We start from the raw sequence: 22,553 nt of genomic DNA on the forward strand, positions 1-22,553 counted from the left end.
TTAAATGCATTTATTTCAAACACCTAAGCACTGCCTCGTGTTTCACTGGCATCTCAGAGTTACTGACTGAGAAAAAGTAATCAGTGAAAACACTGGCACAAGCCCGAGGGAGGGCTTTTCCTCACTTCATACGGATCCATCTCTTCCCTGGAATGAAAGAAGTACATCTAATACACAAACCAGCAGGGAACAAGGCAGGTCACAGAGGGAAAGAACTGGTGGAGGTTTAGGAATATCACCAGCAGCAGACACAACAGCTGCCAGCCTTCAACCAAAAGGCTCCATTCCATTGTCCTCACCTCTACAAATAAGCAAGTTGCTCAAAAGCCACTCGTGAACATCCCTTTTGCTGGAGCGTGCAGGAATTGCTTCCCTTGGTTTCCCGAGTGCTGCAGCTTCTGCTCTCGCTGCTGTAGGTGGCACTGGACTGACGCGGAGGATGTGTCCGGCTCCAGCAGCGCTGCCAAAGCCTCGCCCCTCGGCACAGGGCACCTGACCCGAGTCCCGCGGGTGCAGGCACACGGTGCTGCTGCGGAGCAGGGACACTGGGTCACCTTTACACCATTCTGCCCGTTCCTGTGACTGTCACAATCAATCCTTCTGATCCCCCCGCAACTCATTCTTGCGCAACATTTAGCTTTCTGGAGAAGGTTGGCGTTTGAAAGGTTTATTTGTAGCCATGCCTATTCTCGGGAAGGTGCTATTTTTAAATCCTAAGGTTTCCTCCAAGACATTTAACTGGAAATGGCAGTGCCTGCACCCCTCTTAGTTAGCACTGCCACCTCAACTGGCTCGGCTCTGACTATAGCTGAGCAATTAGAGTGGCTTTGCAGATTAACATGCCTAATGATACCTGAAGGGAGGGAGGTGACAACTCTGACCTCACCCAGCTGCAGAGGAGGGGCGGGGCAGGCACCATTGCTTTCCAGCACTGCTAGAGGCTGGGCAAATCCAGGACAGTTAGTCTGGGTTTAAAGCCAGAAGCTGTGCCTGCTTGGAAAGTGTCCCGGTGGCCTAAATGCACGAGCTGCCTGTCCTGCTTCTCCCTGCTGCCTTCACTGGGTGCCTCTAACCAGGCACAAGGAGCCAGGAATTTGCACAAAACTTGCAGGGCAGAAAGGAGCAAGGAGCTCTTGAAGGACCTGCCGGGGCTGTATGGAAAGAAATGTTTATAAGGAGCCAGCCAGCCTGTGAAACGTCTGCTGGGAACATTGCACATCTCAGTGAAAACATGAACTGGCTGCCCAGGGAGGGGGTTGAATCACCATCCCTGGAGGTACTTCAAAGCTGGGTAGATGTGGCTCATGGCTTAGTGGTGGGCTTGGCAGTGCTGGGTTAATGGTTGGACTCGATGATCCTGGAGGTTTTTTCCAACCTAAACAATTCTCTGAGGTCTGGTGGTTATAGATGGCACGTTATGGCCAGTGAGATGCTGTATCCATCGTACAGTAACCAGCTGAGACCTCATAAGGTGACAGAGCTATTGACCACTGGGCTGGAAGTTGGCAGTCACTTGGGAGGTAATGATTATGAACTGAGTGCATTCATTTTCAGCAGAGAGCAGACTTTCAAAGGGGATACAGGCATCCCAGGCTTTCAAAGAGGCAGATTTGTCATAACTGAGAAAATTAGAAGGAAAAATGCAAACAGAAAAAACCCACACACAAATAAAGATCAGGAGGATCTTTAAAACGAAATTTAAAAATAGGTTTGGAAAAAAACCCAAACAAAAATATCCCAAAACATTTTCTAGCAATTGTCAAAAAAGGATATTGAGAGCTGTGGATTATTGACATGACTTTCCAGTGCCCAGCATCTCCAGATAATTTATTATCTCCTGCCATGGTTAAAAACTGTTTCTTGGCCATTCTGCACCTGCTGGTTTAACCATAGGAAACCAAGGCAGCCCAGCAGCTCTGGAGTGCCCAGCATTTCCAGAGCACAGGCCAGAGGCAGCAGTCACGATGAGCTTTTAATTCTGTTTTATTCTGAAATGTGCTGATGCTGTTCACACTGCTCCAGGAGTGGACAGAGGAGCTCAAGTCCTCTAAAAACATCAAAGTCCTGCAGGATCTCTGTCATACTCCCTGCCACCCCCATCACCTCCCCACCTTCCCCCCTCCCTTTTGCCCTGGCTTCTCCTTTCCCAGACTCCAGCTGTTGCCAGCCAAAGCCAGAGGAGCTCCCTGATTATCACCTTTGCTGGGATGTGGATTGGGCACCTGACTTTCCACTTATACAGGCAATTAGAAGGCTGCCCTGAAAGGCAAAGTGTCAGACACCCTCGGTAGGAGTCTGTGAAGTGCAAAAGGGAAAAAGCAGGAGAGGGAGAGGAAATAAGGTCTCACCAGCCAGGAAAGGCTGCAACTTCTCACAGATTTTGAAAGAAAATGGGAAAGCAGCCTTGGTTTAAATAAAACTGTGGAAAGATCACACAGGGCAATGTAGCCTAGCTAGCAGTGGCATTTAATGTGGCTTGAAACTTTTTTCTCTCTCCTAGAATGGAGATAATGGGTAGAGATAATGGAGAAAGTGCTGCTGGGCATGCCCAAACCTCTCTCTTCAGAAAAGCTTTCCCAAGACTGATAGGGCCATCTCCAGACCTCAGGTCCAGCTCCATCAACTACAGCAGGCCCTTAAAGGTCACCCTGTGAGCAGTGCCATGAGGGCCAGCCAGAGCTCACACTCGTGATAAGCTCATGCTTCTGATAAGATTTAGTTCAGGCACTGCCACGCGAACACTCACACAAGAGCCTAACCTGGAGTGTGGGACTAACAGGGCTGTTGAAGTCCTCCACATGAGGAGCACACACCTCCTGCTCCTTGAGCAGCACCGGGGCGCTCTGTGCTTTCAGCAGTGCAGGAGGAGGCCCAATGGTTTAACGCTGCTTCTGCCTTAAATCACCTTTCATTTTTTAATACCTTTTCTGGTTTTATGTGGTTCATTACGCCCCTGCGCTGCTCTTCCTTTTTATTTCATTACAGCACAGCATCAATGACAGTGCTGAACCACGCTGCTGCCAGGTATGGGAGATGTTCTGCCTTTCCTCAGAGACCGTGGTGCTGCTCAGATGTAAAGGAGAACATGACAGCTTGGCAGGCTTTGTGTGCATTACAAGTTGTACCCATGCAAGTAGCACACAGAAGGTGTCACAGCGAATGCAGACTGGATTGAAGATGACAGGCTGGGAGATAATTTTCTGTAGCACGGGCTGATGTCTGAAAAAGCCCCGGGTGTGGCAGTATTTCATCCACAGCCTTCTGCCCAGGAGTTTGCAGTGTGGAAGTCTCTGGAGCCTTCTCCACATCAGCCCAGCCTCCAAGTCTGCAACGTTTTCATTGCAAAGCCAGCTGGAGTTTAGAGGAGTAGTGTCCTGTCTCCCCAAAAGTGGGGAGCTCCAATCCAAATGTGAGCTCAAAACCAGCCCCAGCAGAGATGCTGTGACATCTGTGCAGCTCCCCTAGCAATAGTGTCCATACCCCCTAGTGTCCATGCCGACAGCAGGGCAGGTATAGCTCACAAATCTGCGCCCTGTCCCTGCCCTGCAATACCCGCAGTTCTCCCCACAGTAACACCAGGTGTCCTTGGCCACCGCCTCTCCCTCCCCACCCTCCAGGTGTCACAGACACAGACTCACCGCTCGCTTCTGTGTACCTCGTGTCCGCAGGACACCCGAGCAAAGGCAGCCAGACGCAGGGCAAGGGGCGCCGGACACAGCACAGGATCCTGGCGGAGGGGAGGAGCCTCGTCCACCGCGCGGCCCCTGTGATGCTCTGCTCCCCATTTCCAGCAGCAGCCTGCCCCAATAGCACTGCATGGAATTTCTCCTCGGATGGAGAATGAATAGCGTCTGAAGTGCAAGTGCTGGAGGCTGGAGTAAAGCCAGGGTTAATGCTCTTCGTTCTCAGGCAGCAACCAGCTCAAACACTTTCTTCTCCAGGCACAGTGTGTGGCTAAACCATCGGCTTTGTTCTTCGTGGTGATAACTGAGCTCCTGGCCTTCAGGCTATGCCCTGGCAAAGGATCTGGGGCCGGATTCCAATGCCATTAAGATAGATGCTAGGTAGTCATGAGAAGGAAATGGCCAGAGGTCATTCCGGCTCATCCAACTCTGATTCCAGCCACCCATGGTGCTGTAGCCCAGTGCTGGTGAATGGTGAGTCTGTGCTTTTGCGGTTTTTTTCTCCCCTTAAAGCTCTTTTGCCACAGGTGTTTACACAAGTGAGAGGTGCCAGCCTACCCACGAGGTGATGGCAGAGATGCCTGGGTGACCTCAGACTTGGGGTCCTTTAGGGCAGCAGGAACACTCACATTTTCCTGATGGATGACACTGCAGAGTCAACAGGTCCCTCTTTTCCTCGGTCCATGGTCACCCTGTCTAGCCAGACGAACACATTCCAGAGTCCTTGCACCAGCAGCAGCTTCAACCAGAGCCTCAGGGACCACATGCCACCACCCAACAGAGATGGTCAGCAGCAAACATTTCATCCCCAGAGCCGCTGCTATCTCGGTGGCTCACGAACCAAGGCGAGGAGTCTGACATGAAGGTGGAAATCATCAGCATGGGTGACATCCCGGCCAGCAGGTCAGAACAGTTCGCAAAGGGATTAAACCACATTATCATGGCGTTTCTCCAGGGGATGTGTTGGTCAGATGTCCAACAGGAAGGGTCAGGGTTAAAACGCTTCACCAGGGGACGAAGGGGGTGGGGGGGCAGCTCCTCCCTTTCTGCACTACAGCTGCAGCTGACCCCTGTTCTGTCACCGCTGCAGCTCACGAGGAGAGCATCACCTCCTGCTGGCAGATAAGATTCTAGGTTTTCTGCTTAAGAAAGTGTTGTCTTAAACTCGGCAGTGTTGTCTTAAGCTCAGGATGAGGCGCTGGCAGTTTAGGCTCTGCTCTGCCTGCTGATTCAGCCCAGTCCCTGGCCCTGGGGGAGCAGATAAGCTTCACCAGGAGCAGGTGGGATCACACAGGTAGGTGGGAAGAGCTTCTACTGTGTGTATGTTTATAGGAGCTGGGCATTGGATACTCTCAGAAGTAGGACAGATCTTTTCCCCTCCACTTTTAGATCTAAGAATAAATATAAGCGAACACACAGCTACTTTAACACTTGTATTTTATTGTTTCCTTGATTTTGACAGCACACACAACTTCAAAAATATCCCAAAACTGAAATAACTGTAATACAGAATCAGAAAAACAAATTATTATTCATGCAAGCAAAACTAAGTCCTAATGTTCCCGTTGATTCCAGGACTCTAAATCCTGCCTAAAACTGTGTTAAGCCTGTGGGGCCAAAAATATAATCCTTTGAATTTCAGATAATGTTATATGTACATGCAGATATGTATATGTGCATTCAATACATCTGTTCCTTTGAGCTCTAGGCAATATTTTATGTACATACATATGTGTATATAGTCAATATGTATGCATCCAGTATGTAGACAATACACACATATATTCATATACTCTGTACATGTATACACGTGTGTGTGTGTTATATACATGTATTATATACATATACAAGTGCTTCTGCTCTCCAGCTCACCATAAACGTGGCTTGGATAGACAAGGACCAAACCCAGCAGCCTAGGAATGAACAGCTGAGCCCATGCATTTGTTCTTCACCTGGTGATGGGCGCTCTTCTTTTGCCTGGAGCTGTTTGCAATACTCCAGGGTGGCGACTGAAATAAATTCAGTGAAATTTAGCTGTCATGGAGGGAGCCCCGAGAAGCACTAGGCTCCTTAGGTACCCCTCACATATGTGAAATGCTCGCCCCTCTGAGCCCATCTACACGGACAGTGCCTCTAAGTGCACCCTCTCTGCAGGGCAGCAGGGCGCAGGGGAGCCCCAGCCCCAGCTGCTGCTGACCCTTGCAGGCAGGAACCCCCCAGGGCCTTCACCACTGGCCGCGGGGATGGGGGCCGGGTGCCGGGGTGGCTCTTGGCAGGGCTGCGGGGAGTGGGTGACCCCCCAGGCCGCCCATTTGTCACACCAGCGCCACGCCGTCCGTGACACAGCTGCATCTCTCCACGATCATGTTGGGGAACTCGGCCGCCTCAATCTCGGTGCTGTTGCCCCTCTTGACGAGGTAGATGACGGGCAGCGCGGAGCTCCCGGCCGCGGCGCAGGAGCGCTGCCCGGAGCCGAGGCGGCGCAGGGCGCGGGGCGGCTGCAGGCAGCTCCCGGAGCAGCGGTACGCCTGGAACCCCGCCGGCTCCAGGATCCAGTGCTGCGCCCAGGACAGCTCGCGGAAGCTGATGTAATGTTTCTGCCGGCAGCAGGTGGATTTCCCCATCAGCGCCTCCTCCCTGCAGTCCCCAGGGCTCCTGGACGCCAAGGGAGAAACAGGAATGGGTGCTGTAACTGGAAACTGGGAAGCGGGAGAAATAATCCCTGCTGCTAATAGCACAGGTGGGCTCTGAGATGTGAAATCTGGGCCGTGCTCAGGGTTTGTTTGAGCATTCAGACAACAGATACGGGAAGACAAGAGGTGTGACTAAGCAGCAGTTTTCTAACTCCTCCATTCACAGCTGGTAAACACTTGTGAGGGTAAGAGTTTCCCCTCCCCCAATAATTCAGGGGCAAAATTACACCAGAGTCAATACAGATTTAGGCTTCATACATACCCATAGTCATCCAAGTAGAGGGTGTAAAGCACCAGCTCAGGCTTGCCTAGGGCTTTATCCTTGGGGTCCTGTGAGGTGAAGCGCACGGCTTTGGCCATTTCCGAGGCGTAGCTGCCCACCCTTTCCCCTTCGATCCACACCTCCAGGAACATCGGCTCCCGCCTCTTGTTTCGCAGCCAGTAATGCACGGCCTGGGTCACATCAAAGCTCTTCCAGCCCGACTCATATATAGGAACCAGCCTGTGTGACAAGGGCTTGGCATCAGAAAAGCCCATCAGATAAATCCCGGGCTCGCAGCTCTGTTATTGCAGCAGAATATTTTACTTCCTGTAGATTGTCACATGCCTTGATTACATGATCATTTTTGCTCTGGGCAAGCACCCACAGCAGTTAACTGCCACCTCAGAGAGAAGCAGACACTGAAGGGCCGGAAAAAACCCTCTCTACAAGCTCATACAAAAAATTAGGTGGTGCAGGATCATGTGCAGCCTCAGTATTGATGACAACAGCCTGGTGAACAGCCTGAGCTCCCACCTGCTCCTGTCTGAGCTGCAGTAGGGCCATAAGTTTCTACCCACCCAGGAAATGGGTTTCATGTCTCATTCTGCCTTTAAGGGTTGTGAAAATTCCACAGAGCTCATGGCTACAGAATCAGATGCCTTTTGCAAAATTTACTTATTTAAACCATATAATGAAATGGCCAGTGGAAAGAATACCAGCAGCCGGTAACCCACTTGAGTTAGTGACAGAGAATTGAACCAGGTGGGGGATTTTAGAGGGGAAGATGTAGCAGTACATGGCATCATTTCATACATTATTTCAAAGAATTATCATATATTGCCACTTTAGCATAATATCTGCTCTAACAAGCTCATTCTGGGTTTAGAGGCCATACAACCTGGTTGCACAGATGCAACCCCATCAGACTGAGCTGAGGCACAACCACGATACCCAAATGCACCTCAGAGGATCCAAACTCTGTAACTAGAGTCCTGCCTCCAGCAGAGGCCCCTTTCTTACCTGGAATCTATCAGGGAGGTCCTGTTGGTACCATCGTGCACCCAGTACACGCTGACTCTGGCGTTGGAGATGGGCCTGTGAGACTGCTTGGCAGGCAGGTTTGCTCTGTCCAGAGGCTTTTGGAAGAGTTTCAGTTCAGCCATTGTGACTTCGCTGTTTTTAGGTATTCTGCCCTCCATGTCAAACATCAGCTTCTGGCGCGTGATTGTGTCGGAGTAGAGGACTTCTCCTGTCATACCTGTGCAGTTGGGGACAGAAAAGATGGCCTGTCACTGCCATCCTGCTGAGCAAAGCCCCCACATTTTGTGCACAATTATCATCACAACACTCTCCTTCCATGCTCCCAGTCGAGCCCTAGTGGCAGAGACAGCCACCAAACACATCTTTTCTAATGCATACTTGAATCAGTGTCTTGCAAATGCTCTAATTCTTCTCCTATGTCTGAGTCTCTGCAACCTAGAAGAATGAGATCTCCGACACAATATGACCCCAAACTGAGCAGACCTGAAAAGGTGTGCATCTCTTTGTCAGTGCTGGGCATGAAAGCAAGCAACAGCACCACTTGGAATGGAAAAGTATTTTCATTTTCTGGCAAGGGTCCTGTGTATGTCCTTTGAAAGCAAAATAAGCTCTAAGCGCCCTTGTACAGCCACCATTGTGTCTGTGTGGCTATTTTCCTCCTTGATAATTTTTCCTGTTAAAATAAAAATCTAAACAAAAAAGAGATGAGAGAGAGTGGAACATCGTCCAACGGGTGTGATTCCTATTAGAGGACTTGCTGTAGATTTGACCCAAAACCTGTATGGTCTGCCCTTCCCCCCAACCCGCCCCCCCCCGCCCCCCCCCCCCACCTGCCCAGACTCCTTCCAGGCTTCTATCAAGCTCCAGCAGCATCCTGCCCTTCGGAAGGACTGCGGGACCCCCTCTCCAGGTGCGAAGAGTGCTTGTTAATCTTTAAGATGCTGTTGCATGCACCTCTTCTGCCCAGCTGAGCTTTGGAGCCAAACCCGACCCTCATTCCCCCTTCCCCCCGGGGGTTTGCCTTTGCCCATCCTGCGGCCGGCCAGCAGAGTCCTGGCAGATTTCCCTGGCGGCAGCAGGATGCTTGGGATGCTCCCAGCAGAAGAAACGTTACCTGTGTGTCCCGGGATCGCCCTGAGGATGCCAGCCAGGCTCGGCAGAGCTCGGCGCTTCACCCTCTGGCGCTTCAGCATGGACATGTACTTGTTCTTGACGTGCTCTGGGATAACCAGATCCACCAAGTCTCTCTTATGAAGTTTAGGGACCTCAGACAGCCCCAGCTGCTTCAGCACCACCTCCTTGAACCCTTCCTGGGTAAAGCCTTGGACCGTGAGGACGAGGCAGAGCATGAAGAGCATCCCGGCACACCTCAGGTCCATCCTCCTCTGTCAGCGAAGCAGTTCCCTGCCCGGCAGAGATGAAGGGGGGGATCTCCCTGGGGCTGCTCTCGGCAGAGATGTGCTGGCAGGCTGCCCGAGCTGGATGGAGGTCCCCAGTGCCGGGGTTTTATAGCCAGCCTCGTCCCACTGGCACAACAAATTTCACAAGTGGGGACGAAGCAAAGGACTTAAAAGGATCACTCCCCTGTTGGTAGACACATGCCAGTTTAACACCTTCATCCACTGCAAAGTTAATACAAGAAGGTTTAGGGGCTCTCAGATTCCTCCATGGGGAAGAAATTTCCATTGTTTTTTAATTCCCTGTAAATATTTGCCCAGAAGCCCCCTGAGCAATCAGTGTTCCCTGTTCAGCCTCGCTAGGGAGGTGGCACACCTGCAGAATACATTGCTTAATGTACTATGCCATATGATTCTTAAAGGATGCATCAATCTTTACTGCAGAGAACTTGTACCTAAAACAGCCAATATCAATCAGGAGAAGCTTTAGCTTTAGCTGGAAGTCCATCTTTATGGCAAGCACTGAAAAATCATTTAAATCTTTGGTGGGGGGTGTTAGGTTCCACTTTGATCTCTGAGTATTTGTATCAAGTGTATGAATCAGGGCAGTGAATCACAGCAGTTGAATGATTTATGGCCTTTTATGCTGCTTCTGAATCATAGAAGGTGGAAGATGTACGGGTGTGACATTTTAGAAAAATGTCCCATCCCTCTTTATGGATTCCTGTGGGTTTCAAAATAATAATGCTTAAAAGAAGAAGGCTTTATGTAAAGGCAGATCACTTCTCAGTGAACATGGGAAACCACTGCACTCTTTCCCAACATGGATGAAGAGTAGCAGTATTTTGAATGCTATTAACAGCCACGATAGGGTGCTGGCTCTGGAGAGTGAAGCTGACCTGAAGGCTGGGGTGGGGAAGGCTGGATGTTTACCTTGTAACATTTAAACTCGAAACTTACACCCTTTTCTTCCCTGGCCTTTGCTGGCACAAGATGCGGAAATCTATTTCTGGCACCAATCCCAGGAGAATTGAAGACATAAAATGTGATTGATAAAAGCATGAAGGAGCACAGCACTTGGGGCAGATTCTCATCCTCTCCAGCAGCCACATACCTGAGCCTACATACAAATGTCTTCAGCATCAAAGGCCCTTTGGATTTTATATGTCTCTGTAAATGATTTGAAATTGGTCCAGCTTCATCCAGTGCCCAGGCTGAATGGTGTGCCCTGAGGACCGTCTGGCTGGAGGATGCCATGTAATGAACTTGTACAAAATCACTCCGTTGTGGCTCATCCCTCGTTGAAACCAGTGTCAGCTGAGGGAGGCAGCCTGGTTTGTACTCAGGGGAAGGCAATAAAGGCGTCTGAAAGAGTCCCACTCAACACTTCTGTTACTGCTCACTTTGTCTTTACAACCTCTTAAGAAACTTGTCTCCTTAAACATAATAAAGCCGCTGTCAGATGTTAAAAGGGCATTTTATTTAGCTAAACTGAGTTTTAAGATGAAAATGGAACAGACTACAAAGCAACACCTTGTGCATGGCCCAAGGCAGTACATTCTTTAATCCTGCACTTTGTGTAGCATCTTTCTCTGGAGATGAGTTTTAGACATGCATTTGTATATCAATTCAAAATACACCCATTCCCAAGACACAAACAGCAGTAAAAAATATTCACTTCACTGCTTCAACCTCTGCTCATGTCAAACACTCTTGCTCTTGTGAATAAGAGAGAAGGTTTTTTCCTGAAATCTTTTTGACCCCTCAGCCATTTATGAAAGCTTCATACACCCAGCTCTTCCCTCAGGACTGTCTCCCCAACCAAATGGCACATTACTGATTCCCAGGGACTGGGGCAAAAGAACTGGTTATACAATGAGTGTGTCAGAGGCTTGGAAACTGCACCTGAGCAATGTTCAGGTGTCTGACAAAGTTTTCTGCAGATGGGCTCTCTAAGTGTTGGCCAGCTCAGTTCCAGCAGGGAATTTGCTGTGTTTATATGATCACCTGGATAAAACTGCAGTCCATGGATTTGTAATGGTCTCTCTCTTATATCAGAAGACATAATCCCGTAGTTATTTATCCATCCAATTAGTCTTTGCTCCAGAGAGTGGTCCTACTCTGCAGTGAGTGTTCTTCAATAGACCATGACAATGTGAAATGAAAATGCCTGATTTCTGCAGCAGCACCCAGCTTTCCTGTATCCGGATGTGATTTCTCCTGTGGCTGATGCCAAATCCACCAGGACTCTCCACTGTCCAATGTGTATTGGAAGGTGATTTATGGCCTTCACACCTGAAATAAAATTATTGACCAAACACAGTTGAAGCTCAGCTAAGAAGAAAACAGAGGATGTGTATTGCAGGCTTTTCACAGGAGACTGATTATCTGGTCCAATTGGAGGATTTGCCATTCCCCCTTTGTCGTGCAAACAAGAAAAAGTCGGGAATTTTATAATAGCTCTTTCTGTGTAATGTGTATTAGAACCTGCATGGCACTTTTGAAACATCAAACAGAGGATTCAAAGAGGCTGCAAGGAACGGAGTATGAGCAACTCCCAGTTTTAATAAAAGCCAGTACTTAGTGGAGAGAAAATCTCTCTATTTAAGCTTTTAATTTTGTTACAAGCAGTTCTGTAGGACATTTGCTGGGCACATCCGTGCAATGATTTTTGGTAGATAAATCCAGCGGGATCAAAGAGAAAGTGTGAAAGGCTTACCCTAATTATGTAGCTATTATCCTGGGAAACAAGAATGTTTGAAATGTATTTGCAATATTGAGGGTCTGAATATTTAGCTTTTCAAGATTTCAATTGCCATGGACATAACTCTTGTATTACAGCTGGGCCCATATTCAAACAGCCCTTGCTTGAGTGATGTGAAAGGCAACAATTTCTGTGTGTTCCAAGAAGTGCCCATGTTTGTGCAACATGTTTGTCCTATGGAGATGGGAGCACAACTCTATGTAGATTTTGGTCTGTTTTTCCCTGAAGTCAGGGCCTTCTGAATCTAGGAGTGTAGAAGTAAAAACAGGAGTGGTTAAGAAGCAGGTATAAACATGCCAGGTCAAAAAGAATACAGGTACAAGTTCTCTTTCATATTCTTTTTCAGCCTCAAGCACACCAAGTTTTACACAGCTAACAAAACACTGAGGAAGAGGCTGGTCATGTGAAGAGCTGGGTCAGAGGCTTCAAAATTGGATGTAAAATGTGGGCTATGCATGAAGGCATGCCCCTCTCACTGCCTCACCCATGCACCCACCAGCCACCCAACAGTGCTTCAAACTGAATATTCCCACCAGCAAACCCAGGCCACACACCTTTAAGTGGGATTTCTTCAGGTTATTTCCTGGAGGAATCTTTAGCTTCTTTCTTGGCTGTCATGGCCTGTGCTGGTGCTGGGGCCTCTATTCCTCCGCAGGGACTGGCCCTGAGTCACAGCTGTAGACAGAGAGCATGGAGCTCACCAAACCCTGCTCAAAGCCCTGTTCAACCTGGTCTTGAACACTTCCAGGTATGGGGCATCCACAACTTCTCTGGGCAACCTGTTCCAGCACCTCACCATCCTCGCAGTAAAGAAATTCCTCCTAATACGGAATCTAAACCTTCTCTCTGTCACTTTGAAGCCATTCCCCCTTCTCCTGTCACTACATGCCCTTGTAAAAAGTCCCTCTCCAGCTCCCTTGTAAGTCCCCTCAGATACTGGAAGGTGACGTAAGGTCTCCCAGGAGCTCTTCGCTTCTCCAGGCTGAACAGCCCCACCTCTCTCAGCTTTCATAGGAGAGCATGCATAGCTTGCTCAGTGTACAAAGACAGAATAGAAGTGCCCAGGGCTTCTGTGGGGCCAGTACAGCTCACTGGAGTTTGCCCCCATGGCCTCAGATTGCTCTGCAAGTATCTGGCATGAGAAAGTTTCCAGAAGGTGAGGCCTGATAAAACAAGACATCTGGGTGTCTCCCAGGGCTAGACTGAAAACAGGCAGAGCCACTCAAAGCAGTGTGTTGATCTTTCTGCTGGTTGTGATTTGTTCCAAAAATTTGGCCATGTTAATTTTTGTGCCAAAAGGCTTTGTGCTCAATCAGGTATCACCTGACTTACCTGCCTCCCATGCATTCCCTCCCCTGCTTCCAGCTTCTAGATCTGTGTTGTGAGCTCTGACTAACACAACTCTGGGAAAGAGAACTTCATATCCCACGTCTGAGAGGAATTGTGGTTGCTCTGACCTGAGCGCACAGATCTCATTCCGAAGATGCTGCAACCACAGCCTCAGTCCTTAGTATTTATCTTCCTGCTGAGGAGCCAGTTTCAGTAGCAACTTTTGTGGTCCAATCAATCACCTGCTTGAGCTGTACAGAAATTGTCCAGCTCATTTTATCTAGGCAGGGACGTGAGACTGTTTTTCCTCATCACCAGTATAGGCCAGACCAAACTGGCCATCTCCAATGGAAATACCTGAAAGATCACATCCTATTGGGTTCTTCTCACAAATGCTGGTGGTGAAGCCCCAGGCAGCAGTGGGGATAATGTTTCCTTATGCATTTATCCCACAGTGTATCCAGTATACTAAACTAAATTTTATCTGAGAGAGATACTGCAAACCTGGTTTGATCTTGAGCTGGGTTTGTGTAACTTCTGCTGCTGTGTATCTCAGATTGCACTGACATAAGCATGTCTTCCACAGGCAGCTTCTGCTTTTACTCATGAACTTGTTTTGGTCAGATGGCCAGGACAAAAGGCTGTCTGTCTGAGGAGGAATGGATAAAATGTCCAAAGTCCCCTCATGTCCTTGGTCAGCTGATGTCAGCTGGCCCGCTGGCAGGGTTTGTGTTGGCAGTGTTTGCAAAGTGCCTGTGTTCTGGCAGAAAGGAGATCTTCAAGATATTTTTTTTAACAGAAAAGCAAACACAACTGTTTAAATACAGCATTTTCTATGCCTTCAGCAGTCTCCTCCCCATCGCCCCAGTCTGTTCCTTCTTTGTAGCTGGGGAAGCAGGGCTCGTCACCACTCTGATGGCTGCAGCATAGGCTGCTGGCAGAAACATTGACATTTAGCTAATGCAGTTGAATCAGATAAATAAGCATACAGCCCTAAATTGCTTGCTTTACACCACAGTCCACTTCATTAAGGAATGTCCTAATTACCGAGAAATAGCTGAATTCTGTGGGAGCACCACTTAATTTCTAATCAGAGCCCATTTATCGGCCTAGTTAAAGTGCTGCTTTTTCCTTGCAACTGTATTTTCACTCTAGAAGTTTATCAGCTTTTTTTAAAAGTATGCTGCTCCTGCCTTAATGATGCAAGTGATGCCCAGCTCTGGGCTAGGCAGGGCTGGTGAGGCTCAGAGAGGCTGTGCAGGCTGCCCCTGCCCTTGCCAAGGAGAGACTTGCCCTGCTGCCACGCTGGGCTGTAACCAAAGTGCTCCAGCGAATGTCACTGTGAGGGCTCAGTGTGTGACCAATATGTGGCACTCAGGGACATGGTTTAGTGGTGGACATGGCAGGGCTGGGTTAATGGTTGGACTTGGTTATCTTAGAGGTCATTTCTCACCTAAACAATTCAATGTCCCATAGCCCTTACTGATTCTGTGACAAGTTTGTGTGGCAATTGGAATTCCAAAAACTGAGTGATGTCCCCATTTTCCTGTCATGCAAATACAGTTGGAATAGTATTCATATTGCATCTGTGGCAGTGAGTAACCTGGCTTAATTATGGATTGTACTTCCTCCTGTTAATTTTAGCTCTAATAACTTTTGCTTCACTGAACAGACTGTCCTCTTTTGCTAAGAAAAAGAGAAAATGAATCACTTTCCCCCAACTCAAATAGAGAAAGAATAACACTGTTTTCTAGCAGCTGTAATTTATTTCTATTACCAGAAGAAGCTGTAAAGGCAGAAAGATTATGAAGTATGTGTTAATGCAACTTGAATAATTTTCACTACTAACTTTGCTGGAAGATATTTTTTGTCCAAAGGCTGAAAATAAGGAAGAAAGGCCAAGATGAATGGGACCTAAAAGCAACCTCTTATGCTAAAAATGATGAGCTGTTGTGCAAAACAGTAGTTTGTTAGTGGAGAGCAAAAAACCTCTAAAAAAGGGCTGTTACTTGCACAGAAAATTACAAAACCCAATGCAAGATTGTAGAAGGCAAAATTAAGTGATAACAAGCACAGAGATGACAGGACAGAATTGATAAATAGTTTAGACTTCTCTAATCTGGTATATCAGATGGAGTGAAGAGCAGCTGCCCAAAGACTTCTGCTAGTTCTCACTGAGATATTCACAATTGGGCAGTGCCTTAGCAAACCTACTGATCGGCAAAAAGATACCTGCAACAACAGGAAAATGAGCTAAACTACTCACAGGGTTGTTTTCCATCTGTAACATCTGTTGCTGAAGTGACCTTGGGGTTATTGCATGTCAGTGGGTTTTACACCATGGAACTCAGATGTATTCGATTTCAAAAATAATTACTTGCACATGGCTTTTGTCCTTGGTGTTAACAGCACGCCAGGGCTGTGAGCAAAAGGATGCTGAGGTAGAGTTCTGAATGGGCCCAGCAACAACGCTGGGCCTGCCTGTCTGAGCTCTGAGTGAGCTGGGCTCATACTGGGACAAGATGTCTGAGAGGCTTCCAGGAGAGGCAGGAGTTTCAAGAGATACAAAATCATCTTGGAAATTATGATCTGGATCAGACTATAATCCCTCATTCTGATGTTTAATGTCCATTCTTTTTAAACAGAAAGAGGCAGGCTTGCCTGGCTGTAAACACTGCACTGAACTTTCTGCAGGAAGCTTTTCTTTGTCTCCAGAGTGCTCACACATCTTCGGAGAATGGTCTTAAAGGCCTGCAGCTTTCTTGAAATGCATTTTAAAAGATTTTAGATCTGTTAATAAAATTTAAAATCATTAACTCATTTTTAAAATCTAGTGAGCTGGTTACTATTAGTGGTGATTTATTATTTATCCTGTTCATTTATTCCCCTTCTGTCTGGATTGGGTACTTCGTTACACCTTTGAGAATTGCACAGCAACAAATATCAAAATAGCCTCCTAATTTTCTTTTCAAATAGTGCTGCAATGTTCAGAAAGGAGGGTGTGTGGATAGACTGCTCCTACTCAAGCAGCTACAACAAAGCTGTTTTCATTTACATATTTATATTATCGTGGTATTGATTTGTAACGTTCTTTAATGTTATTACTCTTTAATTAAAAAGTATTCAGCAGAAAAGAACTGAAGAAACCACCATTTTTTGTGTATTTGGCTCCAAAACAGAACAGAAAAAAGTATTTTACTTCATGAGGCAGGTTAAATTATATAATTTCCTGCCATGTACTCATATCTATGTAAAGAAGGAGTGTAAGATCTCAGATATAACATATCCCTTAAAAGAGCAAAAAATAAAGCTCTGTGACCTAACTAGTTTTAATCCTTTTAGCATTCATACTGCAGCACCCTGGGAGATGCACCATGGTCACTTGATTTTAAAAGGGAATTTAGCCACACTTGGCCAAGTCACTTGAAGAAGCGTGAAACACAAACTTCAGTTGCTTGGGGTTTTTTTTCTCCTTTTCTTACCTTACCATTTGCTTATTCAAAACCATTAATCCAGGAATGGCCATCATTTCCACATAGCAACCAAATGCATTTCTGAACCTTAAATTTGACTTTGACATGTGACTCTGCAGGAAATGCCATGCATTTGAAGCTGGCATCTGTCAGCCTTCCAGGCCGAATAACTAAAGACATGGTGACTAAAATTTATTTTATCTATGCAGCATGGCTCTTAGCTTCAGCAGCTGCCAGTTCAGAATTCAGAGTCTTTTGACAAATCATACACGTAGAGAAGATTTTTCAAAGGTACTAGAAGGAATTTAGAGTCCATTTTCCATTGAGCAAAACTTGGGTGCTTAGTCCCTTTTCTCTGCTTTGACTCTAAAATAGAGCAAGGAGTATTTTACCCTGTGACAGCAAAACTAGAAATAATTACTACAATTTGAGCAGAGACATAGATAACCTGAGAATTAATTTGAAACACTTGATCATTTTGACCAGATCTGTTGGAACACCTTGGTGGCAGACTACATGAAAACAATGTTTGCAAGGAAGTTCAGTGTCTGCAAATCTGATGGAAGGAATCTAAAAATCATCATGTGAAGCAGACCCAGAAAATGGGCTCTTAAAACTCTTTGAAGGCTTCACTGTTTGATTTGTTTTCAGTCCCTTGTGGTAGGAAAGCTTACCTCTGGCCTTCATTGTGTTCCCAGGCTGGTAAACTGTTGAACACTTGCTGTCCTGAATGAGAAAATGCTGTGATTCATAACAGGACATGAAAATATACTATTGCTTGGGCTTGCCTTGAAACTGATCTAGAAACCACAGCAATAACAGAACACAGTTGTCTTGTTTCCTAAGTGGATGGGAACTGGCTCCTTAACAATTCCTTAACAATTTCATGTCCTCTGAGAAATGCTCTCACGATGATAATTTGATTAGTAAGTTCAAGATCTTACATTGATGTATGAAACTCTTCTAATCTTCACAGGAACTACAGTGTAAAGGAATTACAATCAACCTGGCTTGCTGTTGCCCAGAACATTTGGCCTTAAACCTTAGGTCTGCTCATGCCAGGGTTCTGCATGCAGCACCTGCTCTCTTAGCTGTGGCTGTACAGTCCCAGGAACTGACCCAGACAGGGTGTAAAAGAAAAGGTGCACCATGCTGTGAAGGCAGGAATATTTTGCCTAGGCATTCCCATGTAACACTGACCCTTTCTTCCATCCTGGAGTTCATCTCATTCCAGAAACTGGGCCACTTTACTGGACCTGCTCTTAACTTCTCCCAGGTTAATTCTGACAACTCACTCTATCATAATCTGATATATAACCTGAATATATAAATATCTACTTTAGTGAATCTAACTATAAACATCTGCTTTACTGAGACAGTACATAATATCAGTAGGAAAGGAGAGCTGAAAACATCTGGGCTCTCTTCCCAGTTCTGTCCCTGAGTGAGGATTATGACCTTGAGCAAATTGCCTTGGCCAAAATTTTCAAGTCCATATTTAGACACCAAAATAAATAAGCTGATTTTCAAAGGCACCAGCCAACCACAGCTTCTATCAACAAAACTCTAATCACCAATAGACTCTAATAATTACTGTATGTAATCAAGTTAGTAAAACAAGCCATGTCCCTCTTGCCATCTGTTACAGGGAAGGAAGTTCTCCAGTGATCCATCGATCACCTGTGTGTTCAAGCTGCTCAGCTTGCAGTGACTACATTACTTTCCCTTTTTACACAGATTAGGCCACACTCCCACTCATGAGGCAAAGTCAAACATGCCAAGTCCAGCTGGAAGAGATGTGAGGAAATACCTTTATATCCTTTGCATACATTTGAAAGGACAAAGATCAAGCAGAAAGAAAAGAAAGTAAAAGAATCAAAGAAATGGAAATATGACAAAGGATGAATGGGGGGAGGAAATAAAATACCGTAGATAGAGGAAGGAAAGAGTGGACAGGGAGAGACAAGAATGGGAAAATCAGAAAGTATGGTGGCAATATGTCCAACATGTAATTACATACTAAGGAATGGACAGATTTAGGCAACTCTGCTTCCCTGAAGTGGAGGTGCCAGAAAGCACACAGCAAGGATCCACGTGCCTGTGGTGTGCCTCCAGCAGCTGTCATGCACTTGGAACTGCTTGGATGCTGCTGCTCCCCACCATTTCCACTCACGCTCTGTTAAAGCCAGGCCCCCGGGTTCAGCACCTTCCTTGCTGGAAAAGGCCTCACTGCCCTTGGTCGTGGCTGTTTGCCACGGCCACAGCTCTTCACAGCTTCCTGCTTAAGCCAGTTTGCATCCTGACACCAAGTCACCCCAGCCACTTGCCCCTTGCATCCCTGGCACCTGACCCCCTGCTTGGGCTCACCAGGATCATCCTGCATTCATTAGGGGCCCCCTCTGCTCGTCTGCTCTGTCTGCAAAGGAGCCAAGTCGCTGCTGCAGTGGAAATTGTAACACAGACATTTCCAGCTCTTTGAAATCCTCACAGTTTGGACATGGAATTTTTTTCATCTGTAAATCCTGAAGTGGGAAGGGGGAATTCTTGCCCAACAGAAAAAAAAAAAAAGACTATTCATTATAAAAGTCCTTGAAAAAACGATTTAATCTATAAATTTATAAATGATCAAGTAGCATGCTTGATGATGATATTTTAAGGGAAATCAAGCCAGGGAACCAGGAAGAGTTGTCACCAAGGCCTTGGAACAGACTTCTTATGTCTAAAAGCTGGGAATCTCACTGGGCTCTCTGCAGATAGAGAGTGGATACAGCAAACCAACCAGTTTAATGAGCAGTTTCTTCAAAGCTGTCAAACAGAGTAGTGTTTGGAAAGAAAAAAATAAAAAGGGAAAAACTAGTGTTCCCCTTCTGACCTATTTGGATCAAACCCAGGATTTCAGAGCTTGCTTCACAAAAATTTACTTTCAATCCAAGACTGCAGCAAACCCAGCTGAATTGACCCACCAATGGTTTAGACTGCAAGACCTCCTGGAGTGTTCTATGGCTCCTGCACAAACAACCACTCGTCTTTGTGCTCCAGGGAAAGCAGAACCTAAGGCAAGGATGCTAAATTCTGTCCAGGGCTCACCTCAGTACTGTTGAAACAGGAGTCACTATGTACAGTGAGGACACCTGTGGAGCACAGAGGCTCTCAAGGACACTGGAGTTCTTCCCTAAAACTAATGTATGCTGTGCCTGGGAACGTGAAAACTTTACAAGCTCTGAGTGGTTTGATATTTCAGACAGGTAAAAAGTACACCTGGTCCCTGATAAATAGCTCATGTGGCCGGGTGCTCTCCTCTTCAGTGGGACAAACCAGATTGTGACAGATGGTTTCTCCATCTCCCTCTCTCTCTCAGGGAGCTGCCTTAATTATGGCTAGTGCCGTGCCACCTATGCATGAGGTCCCTTCAGCTTCTATACACCTGGGGTTAATGCACAGATGAGCATTAAGATAATGTGTACGTTCAGGAAACAATGAAGTCACCCACCTTGCCACCTTGCCCTCATTTTGTACCAAAGTGTGTCACACCAACAGCGGTTGCATTGTGACATGCTACAATAAAGCTAACAATCCCATATATCAGGAGGAGGTTTTCCACACCTGCTACTATCCCAGAAAAACAAGGTTTAAAACCTCACCCTGCCCAGAGGTGAGTGATGAGGAAGCTCATGGATTCATCATTTCATAAATCAAGTTTATGCAAAATATGTTGCAATAAGCCTGCTTTTTCCTCCTGTATTTTTCAGCATTGCTATTTTAGATTGCAGCTTCCTGTGTATTTTAATAAAATTCCAAGTATAACTTGATGGAGATGACATGAAAAATGAATCACGCTCAAGCATCAATACCAATGCTCCATTCACCATTTCCTATCTGACACAAAATGTAAAAGAAAAGCAAATTTTTATCATCCATGGCTAGATATATTAGGTTAGATATTTTATATAATAGTTCTATCGATTAATCAAAATACATTCCAACTTTAATGCAAGGCTATTTCTACCTTGTAAATCAACATATTACCTGTGAATGAAAAGCAGCACGACAAAAACAATTAAAAAGAATAGAGAGAAAAGAAGTGTAAATTGTCAGTTTAAATCAAGACTTGCTGCTTGCTGATTTGCACTATGACATTTAAAGCTGTCTATCTGTCTGGGTTTTTCTATTTGTTTGTTTATATTATAAACATATTAATGCTCAGACCTTTCAAAGGAAAACCCCGTAATGCCCACACTGAGCCGTGTGGTCTGCTGAGGCTTGTAAACAGATTGCCAGATGAAGGCAAAGACTAGAAGATAGCAAAGGGCTGCCAGGCTGGAAGCCTGAATTAAATCCATTAAGGTATATTTGAATAGGCAGATAAGTAAGGAACAGCAAGCTGGGCTGATGAGTTTCTTCAGAGAGAAGAAACCACGGCGAGAGCAGCCACGCACGGCAAAGCATCAGGCCACCTGCTACTCACCTCCAGGGACTATTGAAGTCCTGTTGGGAGTTCACCCATCAAGGGCCTTCCTGCTGTGATAAATCAAACTAAAGTGACAAGGCAGTTCTTCAGCCATAAGGTCATTTAATAAAATAAGGGAAGAGTCACACATGGAAGTGTAAATACACTGCACACTTGTTCAACCTGGTGCTAAAGAGCTGTTGAAGTGGATATGGAGGCTGCAAAATAAAAGAAAGATGGAAGGATTTCAGATTCTACTGACCTGCTCCCTAGGTCCTGAGGGTGGTTTTCCATCTGCTCTAGGCAACATAATTAAACGTTTGTGAACTAATGACAGTATGTGGCTTTTGTCACCAAAAGAACAGACAGTGGTAAACAAAACCCTATTTACAAGAGGGAGGGAGGAGGGAAATGTGACTCTGTTGTTGAAATTAGAGATAAACAAAATCACACCACTTAGCTAAAGAGCCTGTCTAGACAGAGGAAGAACAAAAACAAATGACAAAAGCTTGATGTTATTCTTGTGAGAAAGAAAGAGAAAAATTATTTTGTAGCTAGGCAAAAGTCATCACACTGAAGAATGTCAAGACTACAACGTTGGGATCACTGAATATCACACATTTTACACTAAAGAGCAAGACAATCTAGCCAGAGCAAGGCCTTCTTAATTTTGGAAAACCTGGCAAGAATCAAGAGTATGAACAGCTTAGGAAATCAGTGAGAAAACCAACCAAACAGAATTTGGTCCTAGAAGTGCGAGAGCTGCAAGCATACACCGAGGCTTCACCTACATGGTAGATCTACTCTGCTGCACCTACATCAGTGAAATTTAATTTAAAAGAAAGTGATTATAATTATTCCACTCTGAAATCCTGTTTTGAAATAAGTTGTCCACAGGAAGAGCTGTTCCAGAAAAGGCAGGATGGAACAATAACTCTACTACACTCACACCAAAAAACTTTCCCACCAACATGGCCCTAGAGAGGAGAGAGTGTCTTTAAAGGTAAAACCATTATCATCCTTCAAAAACAGTGGGATTTCTTTATTCCAGCAATTAATCTGAACCACACTGAGCTGAGAACTTTCATGTCATTTTCTAACTAGCAAAATTGTTACAGCCAATTTAAAACTACAGATTACCTACAGTGCATCTGCTAGGTAAATCATTAAATTCTGTCTTGAAATGTCTTTCAGTGACTGTAGATAACCTGGAACTTTTCTTGTGGGATGAAGTGCAAGAAGGCAGATAGCACACATACAGCCAGATACTGATCTCCACTGAGCAGGCATTCCTGAAAAGTGAAACAAAGATTTGGCAGAGCAAAAAAATGGTGGGTTAATAAAATGGCAGGGAGCAGGACAGCAACCATGCATGCAGGGCCCTAAATAATCCATGGAGACTGAATACACAGGGACACAAGGAGTTAAAGTTGGAGAGGCAGGATCAGGACTGTCAAGCAGAGC

General features: G+C 46.0%; 1 protein-coding gene across 7 annotated transcripts; it reads right to left on the bottom strand.

Moving 5' to 3' along the window:
- Positions 1-5,103: 5,103 nt before the first annotated feature.
- On the bottom strand, positions 5,104-21,469 carry LOC125324002 (left-right determination factor 2-like). 7 transcript variants are annotated; one of them, XM_048299461.1, is made up of 6 exons: positions 21,352-21,467; positions 11,084-11,371; positions 8,794-9,301; positions 7,659-7,896; positions 6,639-6,878; positions 5,104-6,338 (listed from the first exon to the last, which is right to left on the bottom strand). In XM_048299461.1, the coding sequence occupies exons 3-6, from the start codon at positions 9,056-9,058 to the stop codon at positions 5,999-6,001; spliced, it is 1,083 nt and encodes a 360-aa protein (XP_048155418.1). In that variant the 5' UTR covers positions 9,059-9,301; positions 11,084-11,371; positions 21,352-21,467; the 3' UTR covers positions 5,104-5,998. The 7 variants fall into 7 exon arrangements, with proteins under 7 accessions (XP_048155418.1, XP_048155415.1, XP_048155417.1 ...); XM_048299458.1 differs by adding an exon at positions 12,395-12,515 and having other exon boundaries at positions 8,794-11,371; XM_048299460.1 differs by lacking the exon at positions 21,352-21,467 and adding exons at positions 12,395-12,515; positions 21,108-21,316 and having other exon boundaries at positions 8,794-11,371.
- Between the last annotated feature and the right edge of the window lie 1,084 nt (positions 21,470-22,553).

Source organism: Corvus hawaiiensis, chromosome 3 (assembly GCF_020740725.1).
Source record: "Corvus hawaiiensis isolate bCorHaw1 chromosome 3, bCorHaw1.pri.cur, whole genome shotgun sequence".
NCBI classification, from domain to species: Eukaryota; Metazoa; Chordata; class Aves; order Passeriformes; family Corvidae; genus Corvus; species Corvus hawaiiensis.